This window comes from Mercurialis annua, linkage group LG2, assembly GCF_937616625.2.
Source record: "Mercurialis annua linkage group LG2, ddMerAnnu1.2, whole genome shotgun sequence".
Lineage (NCBI taxonomy): Eukaryota > Viridiplantae > Streptophyta > Magnoliopsida > Malpighiales > Euphorbiaceae > Mercurialis > Mercurialis annua.
The window spans coordinates 15,464,403-15,484,455 of record NC_065571.1 but is presented as its reverse complement, the minus strand read 5'-3'; the positions used below and the strand labels follow the sequence as shown (position 1 = coordinate 15,484,455).

General features: G+C 37.5%; 1 protein-coding gene across 1 annotated transcript; it reads left to right on the top strand.

The window, feature by feature from the left end:
* Positions 1-11,178: 11,178 nt before the first annotated feature.
* Positions 11,179-18,595, top strand: LOC126668265 (uncharacterized). Its single transcript, XM_056104635.1, has 4 exons — positions 11,179-12,391; positions 12,471-12,939; positions 18,103-18,322; positions 18,415-18,595. The coding sequence occupies exons 1-4, from the start codon at positions 11,798-11,800 to the stop codon at positions 18,593-18,595; spliced, it is 1,464 nt and encodes a 487-aa protein (XP_055960610.1). The 5' UTR covers positions 11,179-11,797.
* The last annotated feature ends 1,458 nt before the right edge of the window (positions 18,596-20,053 follow it).

The following is a 20,053-nucleotide window of genomic DNA, read 5'->3' as shown; positions in this document are numbered from 1 at the left end:
GTTTAACGCAAATACATTTCTGAAATTATACATATAAGCGAAATCTGGTTTTCAGAAGTACTGGTTGGATAACCTCGTTCTCTCAACCCTCGCTTCCTTCTGAAAACTTGGCGTGGTGGTTACTGGAAACCAAGGACTTATATTTCGCTTGCCTTAACACACAGGCAGCCCTGTTCCCAGCCACACGCCACTGTTAATATGTTTAATAAAATAAGCGGACACCTTGCGTCTCGCAACGGTGGTATTAAACATATTAAAATACACAGCGGGCCGGTTATACATAGCCGGCGTATACAATACATACTGATTTTGACCCTCACAAAAACACACGAGGCCGACTCGGTAACTAGATACAATATGCCACTAAGCAGCCACCCAGAAGGTACACACACGTGCGCTAGATCCTATCAGAGTATCTAAACTGAGGACTAGTGACACGGCTGCTGGCACATTACACTTATACTATTGCAGCATACTAAGAGTACAAAATCCTATGTACATTACCAAAGAAGAGCTTTCCTGAAGAAGGGATGTGGAAGCTCGACTAACCTCAAAGCTCGTTTCCTGAAAAATGGGAAACAACAACTAGGTTAGAAATATAAATATTTCTGAGTGAGTAGACAGTTTACAGATAAATACCGAAATCGCATAATATATATATAAAACAGTTATATATATAAAATATTACCAATTACGTCGATCCATATGAAACCCTAGTCCACAATTTTCCTTACAGACACACTCTTATCACGAGCTTATAGACAACAGAATAAAGACCGTGACCCGAGTCACTGCCGTCCAATTCTGTATCTCTGGTACCTGGACCGTAATCATGAAACTACCATCGCGGTTTTACCCGCGACCGTAACTGTATTACTGTCGTCTCAGGGTTTACCCGTGAAGTCAGGGCATCTACTTGCCTAATGACTTACACGACAGACATACCTCTATACCTCGACAGAAGTACATCTAGAAATCGGTGTTGGCGATCACGCAACCCTATTGCTGCCCAATAGGTAGCTCGTTCCAATGGACCTTTCTTGGCTAAGTTATACTACTGCGATTTATGGATTTAAAATAAATTGAATACTGATATTCAAAAGTAAACACGTAAACTCACAGTACTGTTAAGTTACTACTTAGCCCTGCCGTATGTGTGACAGACTTCCCTGAGTCCTGGTCTGACTGCTGGACAGCTAGTCGGATCAAACATACAAAAACACACAAGACAATACATCAATACCCATTTCTGGTATAAATATCTAGGTCTTGAAACCTAGGTCCAGACAAACCATACAAACATATAACACTTAACACTTATGTTCTCGTTCTTCTAAAAATTATTTGAATTGTTTTTATCTCAAGAAAACATTTAGACTTCACTCTAGAAGTCCTTTTTAGGTATAACAATACCTAATTAAAATCATTTAATAGTATAGACTTGATTGTCAAAACAATTCACAGTCGTATACTAATTATTTAGCAACATCGTTTGCTAATTCTTTTAAACCGGTTAAACATCGACTTTAACTCTTTTAAAGTCCTTTTTAAATGTTTAACTTTACTTTTAAAACCTCATTTTAAAAGTATATAGGCTTAGGTTTAAAGACTCGTTTCACTTTCTTTCAAAAGAAGTTATCGTTTTAAAACGTTTTAGTTCGACGAAACTACGTCAAACAGATAGGGCAAAAAGCCTCAAAAGAATCCCCCTCCTTAGGTATCGGACTGGTGCACGTTCGTGCACCCCTGGCTAGTGCACGATCGTGCACCATTGTGCACGGTCGTGCACCCTGGATGGTGCACGTTCGTGCACCTCCAGATTTTGTGCACGTTCGTGCACCATATGTGCACGTCCGTGCACCAACGTGCACAGCCCCGGGGAAATCGATTCCCGGGGCATTCCGACGTGTTCCAACCTCATTTTTCCGCTCCTAACACGTATACACAATCCAATCTATCCATATTCACATTCAGAACGTAAAAATAATAGGTATACGTTCGATTCGATACGATAACCGTTTATAAACGTATATATATTCGAAATATATCAAAATATATTAAAATAAACGTTTAATACGGGATTAATACCTCGATTACTCGAGTAATCGTTGAAGAAACAGAGTTAGAATCGAGAAACGGACAATTAGGGTCAAAACCCCAACTCTCGCCATCGCCTGAAGAGCAAGCTGCTCTCTCCATTCTTTCAATTTGAAAGAATGATTCTGAGGCTTAACATGTCATTGAAATATTATATATATAAGGTTTGGCTAATTTATCACTTTAACTCAAATTCTTAAATAGTCGTCCGTAACTTAAACGGAAACGACTTTCGAATTTCGTGAAAATTTACCCAAAAATCTAATAAAATCTAATATCATCCGACTTATATTTTATTTAAAATAAATCTCGGAAGATTTATTAGGTCTAAATTAGTACCACTTGATTAAACTTTCTATGTCCAAATTTCATGAAACTTTGACGATAGCTTCGTCAAATTATTTCGCGAATAGTGATATTAAAATTATTCGCTCGGGACTTATAAATTATTTTATTTTAATTTGGACTAACGAATAATCCTTAATTAGTTTATAATTAAAACTAATTAAAGTAAAAGTCTAGGGATTAAAAGAAGTATTTTTACATCCTTTCCCTTCCTTCTTATCATCTTTTATATATATATATATATATATATATATATATATATATATATATATATATATATATTATATTTATTTATATATATTTATATCTCTTAACTTATATTCGTTAATAACACGTCGAGACTTCCGAGTTTCGACATTTTAATTTCGGGATTTTGTCCGAAATATTAAACTCTCCGATTAGAGTGGTATATTGATATATTAATTATCAATATATTTTTATCTTACGACTTCAGTCGTATTTATTATTCTATTAGTCCCGTTTATATCCCTTTATTAAAATTTTAAACTTCTATTATAACGATATACTTTTAGGGATACTTATAAATTAAATTTACGCTTAAATTTAATTTACGTATTCCCGGCTAATAAAAGCTTTACACATGGCTTATAAAATACGGGGTATTACATTCTCTCCCCCTTATATAAATTCGTCCTCGAATTTACATACACTTTTTCTTTTACTCATATAGCCAACAATACTTTTTATATTCCTTGTTCTATGCTTTTCACAGCATAAACATTACTGCCGTCGTTTGTGGCATAACTGCTGTCAACTATGGCACAGTTGTGCACAACTCACTGACTACCTTTCTTTTATCAAATTTTCCATCTCTACTTTACTTGTTTTTATAGACCGTATACTTTTCTCTACTAGTATTACAAATACTGGTTATCTAAACCTTGCAGTTCTTCTCTAACTGCAGCTCATATCTCTCAATCGCTTTACATCTCATCTCACCGTACTTTCACTTTTAGGTTCCTAACCTATAACCTTGACTTTTGTTATCAGAAGTCTTAGTACTCCTTTACCTCGGGTTATGCACTTATGTTACTTCTCTCCGAGCCTACTTCGGCTACCCGGATCGCTTATCTCAAAGCGTCCTTTTACCAAATAAATTTGGAATACTTATAGTCGGCAATGCGTTCTACAACTTACGTTGAGACTTCGAGTTGAGATTCTTTCTCGAAGGTATCGAAAATTGACCTCAAAATTGCCTATTCGAGTTAGTTTTGAAAGACTGCTAAACTGCCGTCATAGCTATTGTCGAAGCCAATGAACCAAGCATTTAAATCAATCTTTTTCCAAATATTATTTCACATTCCTATATTTTGACATCCTATCTACAACTTTCGTGAAGAGTCGAACTTAATCCGACCTCTTTTCGGTTTCCGAAATCGTCCTTGAAGTTAGCTACTGGCCATACTTGTATTTTTTTTCTTTTATTCCTTGAACTTTCTAGTTCATTGTTTTTATTGGTTGCACATTTTATTGTACCTTTTATAATTAAGATTTTTTATCCTATTATAAATTTTTCATATCTTTTACTCGTTTTAGGGTAATGTTGGTTAAGTATTTTTAATCTCTAACCTTACCTTCTTCATCTGTTTGATCTCTTGTTCCACAAACAGACTACTCATCATATACTTCTCTCATGATTCTATATCTTGTATAGAATGTCTTTTATTTCCTCATCAATCTATAGTAACTTCCTGTTACAGATTGAATTATTGGGTTCCTCTCACTAATGATGTGGTCATCTAGGTGTAGGTGTAAGTTATAACCTAACTATCTCCCCGTAGAACACCTTTGAACTTGCTCCACAGTCACCGCAAAACTGTGTTTCGTCCCTAGTTTTCGGTATATCCAAGGTTAATTAGATTTCTTAACCTCTTTTCTATACACATACTCTCCTTATTCACAGCTAACAGTTATCATAACTGTATTATAGCTGTTACTATCGTGTTTAATTAACTGACTATCAACTTAAGCTCCATTTTCAAAACATTTCATTTTGAAAACAAATGTTTATTAAACATTTTTTTCACTTTTAATCGGCCATACTTTACACATTTCTGGCCCGACATTCAATATACATGTACATTACATGTATATTCCATTACCAGGCAGCCTAGACCTCATAATCATAAGGCTCGGTTCTCAGAATTTTCATCTTTTGAAACTACCGTCTCATCATAGTTTTCAAATTCATTTACATATATATATGGAGCTTATGTCGATAATTCCAAGTTAATTAAAGTTTTCACTTCTCATCATTGTCACTTGCACTTTTGACTTACCGCCAAAAATTCGTGCAAGTTCCACGACAATATCTTCATCACCAAGCATCGTCGACCTCTCGGTTCGACGATCGCAACGGTTAAAACTTAGATAACCATCTTGGGATTGTCATATCCCTATATCAAACCGATCTAACGGTTCGATCACAAGTTATTAGGGTTTTACTTTATCCTATTAGTTTCCAGAAAACTTTTAAAACTTACTCCTTCAATTCACTATCTCCATCTCATTTGCACCTTGATAACATCTTTATCTAGTGTTGGTTCAAGGTTTGATATACTTTTTAAGTATATTATTTATTCGCTTGATGATTTGTTAATCATTTTCGTTAATGAATAACTGTCAACATGACTTAACAACTCCGTTAGTCGTTAACAGATTTATTGGTCCTCTTTATTCATGTCAGAACTAGTAGTGTATCTACTCGGTTCTGAGAATACTCACACTTCCTTTACTATCTTTCTTTTAGATATTTCGTTGTTGTTTATCATTTGAGTGTTGAGGTTTACTCTTCTCAGACTTATGAATTTTGATTTTATCTAACCACTCGTATGGATTTAAGAGATATGTCCATTACTGACATCTGCTCTGTCTGTAAGACCAATCTCAGATCCTTTTTAATTAAACACATACGTGACAGTTACTTGAAGTCAAACTAACCGAGTTGTGTTTAATTAGATCCTACTCTCTTATCTTAATCGTGACAATTCGCTATATCTCGATCTTTTATTTACCTTAAAAGTTCACCACTAGGCTTATACCAGTCTACATCTGAGTAAGGATATAGACTCTCACTCTCTCTACTCTTCCCATACTTTTATTAATCTCCAATGTCTCGGTATGAAACATTAGAATGTTAGGTCTTTATTATTTATTCTTATAATAAAAACTGTTATTCTTTAACCCCTTTTTTCCATCTACCTTGTCACTATCACAGAGTTTTCGTTTGAGCAAATACAGTTTTGTCTCGCGTACACTGACGCTTAACAAACACAAATCAATTTGTTAGACAAATATAATATGTCTCGCCTGAGATAATTATAATTTGTCCTGCCTGCAGGCCTTTTTAAATCTCACTTTTCAAACAAATTGTGAATTCTCAAATTCACGATTCAAAACCTTTTTCATACAATTGTGCTTCAGGGTGATGACATCTCTCATCCCCAAAGAGTTGCTATCTTAATTCACTTTCCATTGATATACTGATATATCAAGATATATGATGCATGCCCTAATCAAAATCATTTTATGTATATACATGTAATATATATAAAATCCAGGTATGCTTCTTCTATAGTGATTTTCGCAACATGCACCTTTAATGCATCTGAGCACAATTATACGTTCAACTGTAAAACAAAACTTTAATAAGTTTCTTTCAAACTACTTTTCTGTGTCATTTCAAGGTTTTCCTAATCCTCACATTAGGCTTTACTGTTCTTTATTTAACATTTATCTTTTATATTATTATTCATCTTCAAGCTGTTTATTAACAATTATTGTTCATTAGTATGTGTGTTCTTGTTTAAGGATATATTCTTTATCTATACTTTATGCTTTCTAGTTTTAGTATCTCATAAACGTACTTACTTAAACGTAAGACACATATCTAAATGATACATGAGTATGATTGTTGAGGCAGTAGTGCCTCTCGAATCATCAGACCTTTTCCTCGTCCGCATCGGGGTTTAACTATCTCTTTTTCCTTTTCCTCCTCATTGTACAGAGAAAGGGTTGTTCAACTTGGCAGTAGCTCCTAGGCAACTAGCTCAATCGCTGCTCAATTTGTCTGGCTCGTCCAGCCAAATACATCACTGAGTCAGATTGCTCCGCCAGCAGTTCCTCAAACTTTGGACCCAAGCCTCTCACAAATCTCTCACAAAAACACATTTTTCATATAACAAGTAATACAACATGAACACGTAGAACAAAGAACACAACAATTACACATATAGTTCAGAGAAACTTTAACTATTTCTCGAATAAACGATTCTTCTAGAATCTTTGCCTTGTTCTGTATTCGAACAGAATCAACTTCTTTAAATATTGGTCAATTGATCTGACCATTGTGTACTACTCTATTAGCGCGTCTCGAACACAGGAACATCTCACATGTTCCCTCGTTAGCGACGTGTTTCAAACTCAAAAACATTTCATATGTTCCTGATCAAATATCACATATACACTATTCCAGTATACGGATTGCTACTTATAGCTGAATGATTTCAACAACTGAAAACTGATCAAGACATGACTTGAATCCTATGTTGCTGCAATAGTTTACTAGGAATCCTCATAATTATTAACACATCTTACTTAGCAGTATCAGCAACAGTACTTCGGATGGTCGAGTACTTAAAACGTTGCTCTGATACCACCTTTGTCACGACCCAAATTCCACCCTAATCCAAGTCACGACCGGCGCTAGGGAATGGGAATGGTTGTTCCGAAACCCGTAGCAAGCCTAGAACCTCTAGAAATTTTTCGCAAATATTATTACTGGAACGTACCTCGCGTACGATCCGTTTTCAGAAATACTGTTAAAATTTTTCCCGTTTAACGCAAATACATTTCTGAAATTATACATATAAGCGAAATCTGGTTTTCAGAAGTACTGGTTGGATAACCTCGTTCTCTCAACCCTCGCTTCCTTCTGAAAACTTGGCGTGGTGGTTACTGGAAACCAGGGACTTATCTTTCGCTTGCCTTAACACACAGGCAGCCCTGTTCCCAGCCACACGCCACTGTTAATATGTTTAATAAAATAAGCGGACACCTTGCGTCTCGCAACGGTGGTATTAAACATATTAAAATACACAGCGGACCTGTTACACATAGCCGGCGTATACAATACATACTGTTTTTTACCCTCACAAAACACACGAGGCCGACTCGATAACTAGATACAATATGCCACTAAGCAGCCAACCGGAAGGTACACACACGTGCACTAGATAATATCAGAGTATCTAAACAGAGGACTAGTGACACGGCTGCTGGCACATTACACTTATACTATTGCAGCATACTAAGAGTACAAAATCCTATGTACATTACCAAAGAAGAGCTTTCTTGAAGAAGGGATGTGGAAGCTCGACTAACCTCAAAGCTCGTTTCCTGAAAAATGGGAAACAACAACTAGGTCAGAAATATAAATATTTCCGAGTGAGTAGACAGTTTACAGATAAATACCAAAATCGCATAATATATATAAAACAATTATATATATAAAATATTACCAATTACGTCGATCCATATGAAACCCTAGTCCACAATTTTCCTTACAGACACACTCTTATCACGAGCTTATAGACAACAGAATAAAGACCGTGACCCGAGTCACTGCCGTCCAATTCTGTATCTCTGGTACCTGGACCGTAATCATGAAACTGCCATCGCGGTTTTACCCGCGACCGTAACTGTATTACTGTCGTCTCAGGGTTTACCTGTGAAGTCAGGGCATCTACTTTCCCAATGACTTACACGACAAACATACCTCTATACCTCGATAGAAGTACATCTAGAAATCGGTGTTGGTGATCACTCAACCCTATTGCTGCCCAATAGGTAGCTCGTTCCAATGGACCTTTCTTGGCTAAGTTATACTACTGCGATTTATGGATTTAAAATAAATTGAATACTGATATTCAAAAGCAAACACGTAAACTCACAGTACTGCTAAGTTACTACTTAGCCCTGCCGTATGTGTGACAGACTTCCCTGAGTCCTGGTCTGACTGCTGGACAACTAGTCGGATCAAACATACAAAAACACACAAGACAATACATCAATACCCATTTCTCGTATAAATATTTAGGTCTTGAAACCTAGGTCCAGACAAATCATACAAACATATAACACTTAACACTTATGTTCTCGTTCTTCTAAAAATTATTTGAATTGTATGTATCTCAAGAAAACATTTAGACTTCACTCTAGAAGTCCTTTTTAGGTATAACAATACCTAATTAAAATCATTTAATAGTATAGACTTGATTGTCAAAACAATTCACAGTCGTATACTAATTATTTAGCAACATCGTTTGCTAATTCTTTTAAACCGGTTAAACATCGACTTTAACTCTTTTAAAGTCCTTTTTAAATGTTTAACTTTACTTTTAAAACCTCATTTTAAAAGTATATAGGCTTAGGTTTAAAGACTCGTTTCACTTTCTTTCAAAAGAAGTTATCGTTTTAAAACGTTTTAGTTCGACGAAACTACGTCAAAGAGATAGGGCAAAAAGCCTCAAAAGAATCCCCCTCCTTAGGTATCGGACTGGTGCACGTTCGTGCACCCTTGGCTAGTGCACGACCGTGCACCATTGTGCACGGTCGTGCACCCTGGATAGTGCACGTTCGTGCACCTCCAGATTGGTGCACGTTCGTGCACCATATGTGCACGTCTGTGCACCAACGTGCACAGCCCCGGGGAAATCGATTCCCGGGACATTCCGACGTGTTCCAACCTCATTTTTCTGCTCCTAACACGTATACACAATCCAATCTATCCATATTCACATTCAAAACGTAAAAATAATAGGTATACGTTCGATTCGATACGGTAACCGTTTATAAACGTATATATATTCGAAATATATCGAAATATATTAAAATAAACGTTTAATACGGGATTAGTACCTCGATTACTCGAATAATCGTTGAAGAAACGGAGTTAGAATCGAGAAACGGAGTTAGAATCGAGAAACGGACAATTAGGGTCGAAACCCTAACTCTCGCCATCACCTGAAGAGCAAGCTGCTCTATCCATTCTTTCAATTTGAAAGAATGATTCTGAGGCTTGACATGTCATTGAAATGTTATATATATAAGGTTTGGCTAATTTATCACTTTAACTCAAATTCTTAAATAGTCGTCCGTAGCTTAAACGGAAACGACTTTCGAATTTCGTGAAAATTTACCCAAAAATCTAATAAAATATAATAAGAATATCTGACTTATATTTTATTTTAAATAAATCTCGGAAGATTTATTAGGTCTAAATTAGTACCACTTGATTAAACTTTCTATGTCCAAATTTCATGAAACTTTGACGATAGGTTCGTCAAATTATTTCGCGAATAATGACACCAAAATTATTCGCTCGGGACTTACAAATTATTTTTTTTAATTTGAACTAACGAATAATTCTTAATTAGTTTATAATTGATGGAGTCTGCCTTCTGAACCGGTGAGTGAACCTGCAAAACAGGGTAGAAGCTAACCGGACGGTGGTTGTCCGATTAACTCTCCGATGCTAAAGTCAGTTTAGAGCTTTGAGCAGCGTTTTGAGTATATGAATGTAATTGTGATTCTAGGCATACCTCGTGCTCCTTTTATAGTAGTCGAATATACCTAGTAGAGTTGTATTAGGCAGGTGAATCCTACTTTGTAGGGATTCGGCAGTATCGTAGAGATTCTCCTGATTTGTCGGGATCTACCTTAATCTGATAAGAATCCTATTTAGGAACGTCTTCCTAAATAGTCTTATCTTCCTAAAGTAGAGCTTATCCTTCCATATGTAGTGTTTGTGTCCTAATAGGACAATATTTCCATACTTAGTCGTTTACCCGAATCCCGGACCTGACGCGCTCTCGGCGGATCATGTGGGATTCGGTCTTTATTAGTGTATTACCGAATCTTAGAGATTCGGCATCTCCTTCATATCTTTCGGTCTTCAGGGGGAGTCCGGTGTCGCCTGAGAGTGGATCTCCTGCAACTCGGCTCCATTATACTTTCAGTAGGATTCGGTATCCATCATTAGCCCCCCCACAAGTGAGCTGAAGTAGTTTGGCATTTATGCCTTAGTGGATTTTAGCTCTTTTGGAGCTGAGTTCTTTTATACGGGCGAGTCGTTTTGTATTCCGGGCGAGTCGTTTCATATGTTTGTGGGTGACGTTTCTTCTTCAGTAAGATTCTGTGTTGCCACGTGTCGGCATTTGATGATTCAACGGTTAATGATTCAAAAACCTTTTGTATTTAATCTCTTTGCATTTCTTCTCTTCCCTCTTACTTACTTTTCGAATTTACTCTTATTTCTTGCAGCTATTTCCTTTTCGCTCTTTGTTTGATTATTTGATTCTTCGTGACTTGTTTCCTCCAGATTTTTCAGGTATGTTTTCTTTCGTCGTTTGGATGTTAATATGGCTTTCTTCTTTGTATGTATTCTCCATGATTTATATTCTGGAAATTCCTTTTCTGTACTTGGTGTTCTTCGATGTGTTCTTCAACGTGTTCTTCAATATATTTTTTGTTTGATCCTTATTCTGTGTTTATGTTTGTGATTTCCTGTTCTAGGATGCCTCTTAGTCGAGTGGAAGATGCATGCGCTGCTATGGCTTTTACCCGATCAAAGCTTCGTAGGGATGAAGTCTTAGATATCTATTTTAAGTATAGCTTTCCTTTTGATTATAGGGTAATATTGCCCGGTGCCGATATGGCTGCGTCCGATTCTCCAGGATCTTCTTGTAGGGCGGTTCTCTTCGAAGAGCAATTTTCTGCTGGTCTTAGGTTTCCTTTAGATTCATTTTTAGTAGAAGTGTGTAGGGATTTAAAGGTTGCTCTGGGGCAACTTTACCCTGGTACGATTAAAGTAGTGCTCGCCTTTTCGGAGGCATGTAGGCTCCGGGGCTGTGCCCCTTCTCTCAAAGTGTTATATCATTTTGTAGACTTTAGGAAGTGTGATGGTTGCTTCGTTTTCGCCCTTGGCAGGGAAGGGCGATCTCGTATTTATCTTCCTTGCCTAACCAGTCGCTGGCGAAGGCGTTTCTTTATTGTTTACCATAAATTTGCTTTTCTTCATTTTTCGGATGGTTTTTCTTCTCATCAAGTTCGGAGCTGTCCGTCTCCTTTAAGTTTATCCGAGTCAAAACTTGCTTTTGACATATCTTCCTGTAGTATTGTATCGCGTCCCATTCTAGATGTCTTGGTCAATAGTCATCTTCGGAGTCGATGGTTTCCTTTGGAGGATCCTCCTCGAGGCTTGGCGGATCTTTGCTACTCTTTTGTTCAAGGTATATTAATTTGCTTAAGTTCTTTTTAATGTTTCTTTTGTAGGATGTCTTCTTCTTCTGACGATTTCCTTTCCGGATTTCAAGTAGATTTGGACGTTCCGATGGGTGGTCCTGACGTTCCTATCGCCAACATTGTTCCTGGCGACATTGTCGTGGATGGGGCTCCTGTTGATATCCCCCTAGCTCCCGCCGAGATAGCGTTGCCTGAGGTTATTGTTGTAAATGATGATGATGATGATGATGATGACTCGGCTGATCCAGTAGGTGACGAGGCGGTTCCGTCGCCACTTCCCCCTCTAGCATCATTTGCCGTTTCTGGGGGAGTTGGGGGTGTGACTTCAGAGGGGTTGGTTGTTGCTGATTCGGGAGAGATTCCTCAGGGTCGAGACCCGGATTCTCCGTCTAGGAAGAGGCGTCGAGTTGGCGATGGTTCTCCATCGAGGGAGAATTTTCCTGGAGACTCTTCTTCTGCTCCAGATTTGGTGCAGTGGGTCGAAGGTCAGGATCCTGCCAGTTTGCTGAATCCTAGAGTGCTAGCGGAATATATCCGGACTTTGGCGATTCCTGATGATGTTACGTGGTTTTGTGGTAGGCCGGGTCAGGAGCTTTCCGATCTGGCTTGTTTTCATGGTTTCTCTGTAAGTGCTTTCTTTCTTGAATATTATATGTTTTTTGTATTCAATTGTTTCCTTATTTGTTTATTTTTGGTGCTTGTAGGCTCTTCAATCTGTTCTGGTATTGAACGACCGCCGACAGTGTGCCGAGGAGGAGGTTGAGCGTCTGTCCTCTCTTTTGGCGACTTCCGAGTCTGAAAGGGCCAAATTGAAGGCTTCTTTGGAAGAGCATGATTCCCTTATGGCGCAGCTTAAGGCGCAGGATGCGATTAATGATCGCCAAGTTAAAGTGATCGAGAAGAAAACTGATGACTTGACTCAAGAGATTGAGGAGCTCATTCGAATCAATTCCCTCGTTGGTGGGGAGAGGGACAGTCTAAGATCGGAGGTTGAGAGTCTTCATATCCGTCTGCTAGATACGAAAGCTTTTTACTCTGCTTTGATAAGCGAGTATCGTCTTGCAATTGGGAGGAAGCTTCTAGAGCAAAATCCTGATATTGATCTTTCTGGGGTTAACGGGTTGGATCCCCAAGCCATCGCTCGTGATCTTCTTGTCAAGATGTCTAAAGACCGTGTCTAGTAGTTTATCTTTTGATTGTATTTGCTGATGTACTAATTTTGCTTTTTGTAATTCGCAATTTATGAATATATTTTCTTCGTGTTTCTTCGAAATGTGCTTTCGCCTTATTTTTATGTACTTGTCTTGCCTCGAGGGTTATTCTAAACCCTGTTCTTGGCGTTACTTTTTGTAGAGTTAATCTAAACTCTTTTTATTTTTGTTTTTGTTTCGAGTTAATCTAAACTCTTTTTTGGCGATTTGCCTTTTCTGAGTTAATCTAAACTCATTTTTAGCCTTTTGTGGCGATTTGCCTGGTTCGGCGATTTTGCTTTGAGTTAATTTAAACTCATTTTCTTGGCTCTTAGCCTTTCGTGGCGATTTGCCTAGTTCGGCGATTTTGCCTTGAGTTAATTTAAACTCATTTTCTTGGCTTTTAGCTTTTCTTGAATTTGATCTTTAATTTATTTTTTCTTCTTTCGTCTTTGATTTAATCATTCGTGGCTGTTCTTGATTTTTATTTCTTTATTGGTTCGTCTGGCTAATCAGATGGTAGCGAAATTGAATTTTTATTGATAAAAAGATGGCATACAAAACATTAAAGATAGATTTGACGCCATCTGGTAAGACGGAAAGTCGTTACCGATGATGGGTCGTTTTTCATTCCTATTCTTCCTTCTTTTCGGTCTTGTTTTCTTGGAGATCCACCACTGACTCGTCATAGCACTTCTTGGCTATTCCTTGGTCTCCTCTCAGCGTCACTACTCCCTTTTCGGTTGGTACTTTCATTGCCAACGCTCTTATGCTGGTTACTGCTGCCGAATCATGGAGGAAAGGCCTTCCTAGGATGGCATTGTATGTCAGTTCCATGTCCACTATGTTGAATAGTGACATGATTTTCTTATTTATTCCTCTTTCTGGGCCGATTATTACTTCCAAGGTGACTGCTCCCAGTGGAGTGATGGAGGGGCCGCCGAGTCCTGATAGCGGAATTGGGACTCGGCGTAGCCTTGACGCTGTTCCTCCCAGCATTTTGTATGCTGCGTTTGTCATCAGGTTTACCGCGCTTCCTTCGTCGATTAGGATCCGCTCCATGTTCCAATTTTCAATGATGGTAGTCACTACCAAAGCATCGTTGTGGGGTGCTTTGACGTGTTCATAATCTTCTACATCGAAGATCACTGGCGGCATGTGAGTTTCTCGTATGTTCATTACTTCCTTCCTTTGCTTCCTCCTGATCGTGGAGCTGCTATGCCCTCCACCGTTAATCATGTGTATGGTTCCCAGAATTTTGGATGGGCGCTCGTCTTCCTTTTCTTTCGGCTTGTCTTCTCTATTTCTTTTTTCTCCCTTGTCATTGCTCTTCTCTTTTCGGGCCACAAATTTCCTCAGCTCGCCTGTGTCGATCATTCTTTCGATCTCGACCTTCAAGTCCCTGCAGGTATCCGTTTCATGTCCGTAATCGTCGTGAAATTTGCAGTACTTTCTAGTGTCTCTTATCTCTGCTTTCATCTTTGGTGGCCATACCACGTTTTTGACGTTTTCTTTGATCCACATGAGGACATTGGTTCGGCTGGTGTTTAGCGGAGTGAAGTTATTCTCGTCATCTCTGGGATCGTATCTCGATTCATATCTTGTCTGGGGGGCGAATCGTCTGCTTTCTTCGGGTCTTCCTCTCCTGTCATCAGGTTTGGACTTGGTTTTTTCTCTGGATCTCTCTTTCGATTCTTTTCCTTTTGCTTCCTTTCCGCGAATCGCCCTTCGCCCTTCGTCTAACTCGAAGTATTTCTGGGCTATGCCCATTAGGTTCGAGAAAGTTGTGGGTTTATTGACTAGCAACTTGTCCACCAGCTTTCCGAATCGCGTCCCTTCTCGCAATGCTTCTGTCGCCATGTCGACGTTCAGGTTGTCTATCTTCATAGCTTGCTTGTTGAATCGTTCGATGTAGCTCCGCAGGGTTTCTCCTTCTTCTTGGATGCAGGCTCTCAGGATACTGGTAGTGGTATTAGCTGGGATGTTTGTGAGATATCTGTTAAGGAACTCTGTTGAAAGCGAAGCGAAGCTTTTGATCGAGCCCGGTTTTAATTTGTTATACCATCTCTGGGCTGTGCCCGTGAGTGTGGTAGGGAAAACCCTGCAGAGGATGGCGTCCGATACGCTGAGTAGCCCCATGGTCGCTGTGAACCTAGAGGTATGGTCTCGGGGGTCTCCTTCCCCATTGAAAATTGGCAGGATCGGCAACTTCATGCTGTGCGGGATAGTTTCCTCCATGATCTCGGGCGAGAGGGGTGATCCTTTCAACCTGAGGTCGTCTATATCCAATTCTTCAGATTTTAGTTTTTTGAGCGCTTTGGCGATCTTCTCTTCTAAATCTTCTTCCACCACATATGTGGCTTTGCTTTTTTGGGGTGTCTCTGACGATTCGCCCTCTCCTTCTTGGTGTTTTTTCTTAGTTTGCTCTTTCCCTGCATCTCTTTCCTGTCGCTTACTCCTTGGCGGGGCGTCTTCTTTTTCCTTCTCCCTTCGTTCGTCTCTCTTTGAATTCAGACCGCTCCGGGCGTCCTCCTGGTTGTGCTCATTTCTGGGTGTCTCCGGTGATTCCTCGTTAGATTTGTCTCCGTTCGGACTTTCCTCGTTGCTGGTTCTATTTTCTCGCTGGTTTCTTGCTTCGTTTCTTTCTCCGTTCCCTCTGGTTCGGGGTTCCTTGCTTTTATTGTTTTCTGCCCTTGCCTCTCGTCGGCCTGGGTTTGCATTTTCTGTTCTTTCTCTTCTTCTGGGAGCTGTAGGGCTGAAGTTTTCCCTTAGGATTTTCATAGTTTCTTCGTGCCTGTCGTTTGTTCTTTTGGCTTCGCTAGCCAATCTGTCAAGATTTGCCTGTACAGATTCCAGTATCTTCTTCAGCATTTCGTTGTGTGAATCTTGTGCTGCTGCATTTGGTGCTCGTTCTTCAGTGCCTAGATTGAAAGCAATTGGGATGCTTCCTCTTATCGGATTAGTTTGGTACTGGGGTGTTGAGAAAGAGGGCCCTCCGGTGTTGCTTTTTTCCCCGGAGTTGTGAAGCCCGTCTTCCGTCACGTTGATTATCTCCGGAGTGCTTTTTGGGTCCATTGGTTGTTTGTCTTTCAGGTTTACTCTTTCAGAAGTCATCTTCTTCAATGAGATTTGTATTTGAGTTCAGAAAAGCTCCTTCTTTTGAAGTTTAGTTAAGCTTTTCCCACAGACGGCGCCAATTGATGGAGTCTGCCTTCTGAACCGGTGAGTGAACCTGCAAAACAGGGTAGAAGCTAACCGGACGGTGGTTGTCCGATTAACTCTCCGATGCTAAAGTCAGTTTAGAGCTTTGAGCAGCGTTTTGAGTATATGAATGTAATTGTGATTCTAGGCATACCTCGTGCTCCTTTTATAGTAGTCGAATATACCTAGTAGAGTTGTATTAGGCAGGTGAATCCTACTTTGTAGGGATTCGGCAGTATCGTAGAGATTCTCCTGATTTGTCGGGATCTACCTTAATCTGATAAGAATCCTATTTAGGAACGTCTTCCTAAATAGTCTTATCTTCCTAAAGTAGAGCTTATCCTTCCATATGTAGTGTTTGTGTCCTAATAGGACAATATTTCCATACTTAGTCGTTTACCCGAATCCCGGACCTGACGCGCTCTCGGCGGATCATGTGGGATTCGGTCTTTATTAGTGTATTACCGAATCTTAGAGATTCGGCATCTCCTTCATATCTTTCGGTCTTCAGGGGGAGTCCGGTGTCGCCTGAGAGTGGATCTCCTGCAACTCGGCTCCATTATACTTTCAGTAGGATTCGGTATCCATCAATAATTAAAACTAATTAAAGAAAAAATTTAGGGATTAAAGGAAGCATTTTTACATCCTTTCCCTCCACGCCAAACCGCTTCCCTTCCTTCTTATCATCTTTTTTTTATTATTATATATATATACATTTATATATACTAGTTTCGCATTACGTGCCATGCACGTGGCTCGTAACGTAACTCGTCAATGAACATATTAGTAAATTTATTATAATTATATCAATTTTTTATTTATAATTAATATTAAATTAGTTAAGATTTTTTGTAAAAGTAAATATAATATATTCGGTTATTAATTTTTTTTCCATACTGAATTTATTCTTCTTTTGGTTTTATAATTATTATAATTAAATAATTAACTTAATTTTATTAATAATATCCTTAAAAATAATAAGATAGAAATATAAATAATATTATATAGAGCACATGCAGTATTTTAATTTTGTAGTTCAATCAAACTAAAAGATAGGTATTCCTACTAATTTGGAGACAATTTAGTTATTTTTTACATACTAAAAACTAAATTGGAGATAATTTAGCTACCTATTCTAATTAGGACTTTAATTATAATAGTGATTAATTAAATAACTAATTAGTTAATGATTATAAAATTTTTATTTAGTAGTAAATTTAAAAGGATTATTAAGTAAATTTGCATGTCCCCATAATAACCATAATTAGATAATTAACTTAATTTTATTAATAATATCTTTAAAAATAATAAGATAGAAATTTAAATAATAATATATTGATCAAATACAGTATTTTAATTTTATAGTTCAATCAAACTAAAAGATAGGTATTCCTACTAATTTGGAGACAATTTAGTTATTTTTTACATACTAAAAACTAAATTGTAGATAATTTAGCTACCTATTCTAATTAGTATTTTAATACAATTATGATTAATTAAATAACTAATTAGTTAATGACTAACCTTTATTTAGTAGTAAACTGAAAAGGATTATTCAGTAAATTTGCCTGTCCCCCCCATCCGTGCTTATATATATATCTTAACTTATAGTCGTTAATAACACGTCGAGACTTCCGATTTTTGATATTTTAATTTCAGGGTTTTGTCCGAAATATTAAACTCTCCGATTAGAGTGGTATATTGATATATTAATTATCAATATATTTTTATCTTACGACTCCAGTCGTATTTATTATTCTATTAGTCCCGTTTATTTCCCTTTATTAAAATTTAATCCCGATTTAAATTTTAAACTTCTATTATAACGATATACTTTTAGGGATACTTATAAATTAAATTTACGCTTAAATTTAATTTACGTATTCCCGGCTAATAAAAAATTTACACATGGCTTATAAAATACGGGGTATTACACTCCATGAAGAATTCAAGATTAAAGACCTTGGAAATCTAAAGTATTTCTTTGGTTCGGAAGTGGCCAGGTCAACAGATGGAATCAACCTTTGCCAAAAGAAGTATGCTATAGACTTACTGACTGAAATAGGTTTTTTGGGATCTAAACCAGCAAAGACACCAATAACTTCAGAAACAAGGCTTATAAAGCATGATAGTCTTACTTACAAAGATGTTAAAGCATACAGAAGGTTGGTAGGTAAACTCATTTACCTCTGCAACACAAGACCAAACATCTCTTTTCCTGTTCAACAGTTATCTCAATTCTTGGACTGTCCAACAGAAAAGCACTTTCAGCAACATCAAGGATACTAAGATACATAAAGAAGTCATCATCTCAAGGTTTGTTCTTCTCTACAGAAGCAAGTCAACAATTGAAGGCTTTTTCAAACTCAGATTGGGCTAACTGCCCTGATACAAGAAAATCAATAGCATGTTTCTTGTTTTTCTTGGAACTTCATTAATCTCTTGCAAAATAAAGAAATAAGCTAGAGTGTCCAAGATTAGTTCTGAAGCAGAATACAGAGAATTGGCCAATATGACATGTGCAATCCAATGCTTAGAGTATTTACTTAAAGATCTTCAAGTTCACAATGCAACACGAGCTTCAATTTAATGTGACAACCAATCAGCATGTCATCTTGCTCACAAACAAAACACATAGATATCGATTGTCATATAGTAAGACAGAAGCTGCAATCAGGTCTTATTCATCTATTTCCAATAACTTCAGAACAACAAATTGCATACTTCTTCACCAAACCATTGCCACCACATTCTTTTCTAAACTTTGCAGACAAGCTGGGTCTTCTTAATATCTACATCCCAACTTTAGGGGGGATATTAGATCAAGAAATATTGAAGATCATCTCAAGGAATCAGTTACAAATAACTGAAGCCAAGTTGGCAGCTAGCTCAGCATAAACACATCAGTATCTTATTAGTTAGTTAATTAGGAATTTGTTAAGTCAGTTAGGAGCGGTTTATTTAATATATCCGTTATAAACTTATTAGAGAGAATAAGACAGGTGGAATTCATGTATAAATATCTCTGTAGTTACTTCATTAATTTCTTAATGAGAATTTCTCATCTTCTTCAACCTTTCTCTGTTCTTGATTCTAAAATAACTTGCTTCTTTCTGCGAGCTGCCTGCCAAGCCAATAACAAGTGACTAACTGAATTAGAACAAAGGATCACTTTCACCCCTGAACTTGCGTCAAAATATCAAAAAAGTCCAAAGCTGAGAAATGGGATCACTTATAACCTGAACTTGTGTATTTTTGGTCAAAAACCCCCCTCCCCACTCTCAACTTAGAAAGTGAAGTACACTCTCCGGTTTTGGATAGTGGTTTGGTTGGCAAAGTGGTTTTTTATAGTAAAAGGGTTTAAAATAGTCCTATTTTTTTTTAAAAAAATTTCTTTTAACTCAAAATAACTAAAAATAATAATAATAATCCTTTTTATTTAAAACTTTATATATCAAATCAATATTAACTAAAAAAAATGGAGAACCTTTATGGTCTGTTCTTCAAGAACAGACCCACTGTTGGGTCTGTTCTTCAACAGATTGGCCGGAAAAATTTCCGGCCAATCTGTTGAAGTGAGGAATTTTTTTTTAAAATGCTAAAAATTTAATTTTTTAATTTTAATTTAATTAGATTTATATGGTTAATTAATATTTAAGTGTGATTAATTAGAGTTAATTGTAATTTTTATTAATCTCACTCTCCAATTAAGGCGCCACGTCAGCAAAGGGGCCTTTTTGAGCCGGTTTACACAAGTTCAGGGTATAAGTGATCCGGTTTTCCAATTTTGGACTTTTTTGATATTTTGACGCAAATTCAGAGGTGAAAGTGATCCTTTGTTCAACTGAATTAATTATAACTACAACAGACTCCCCTTCTTCCCCCACACCAAATTA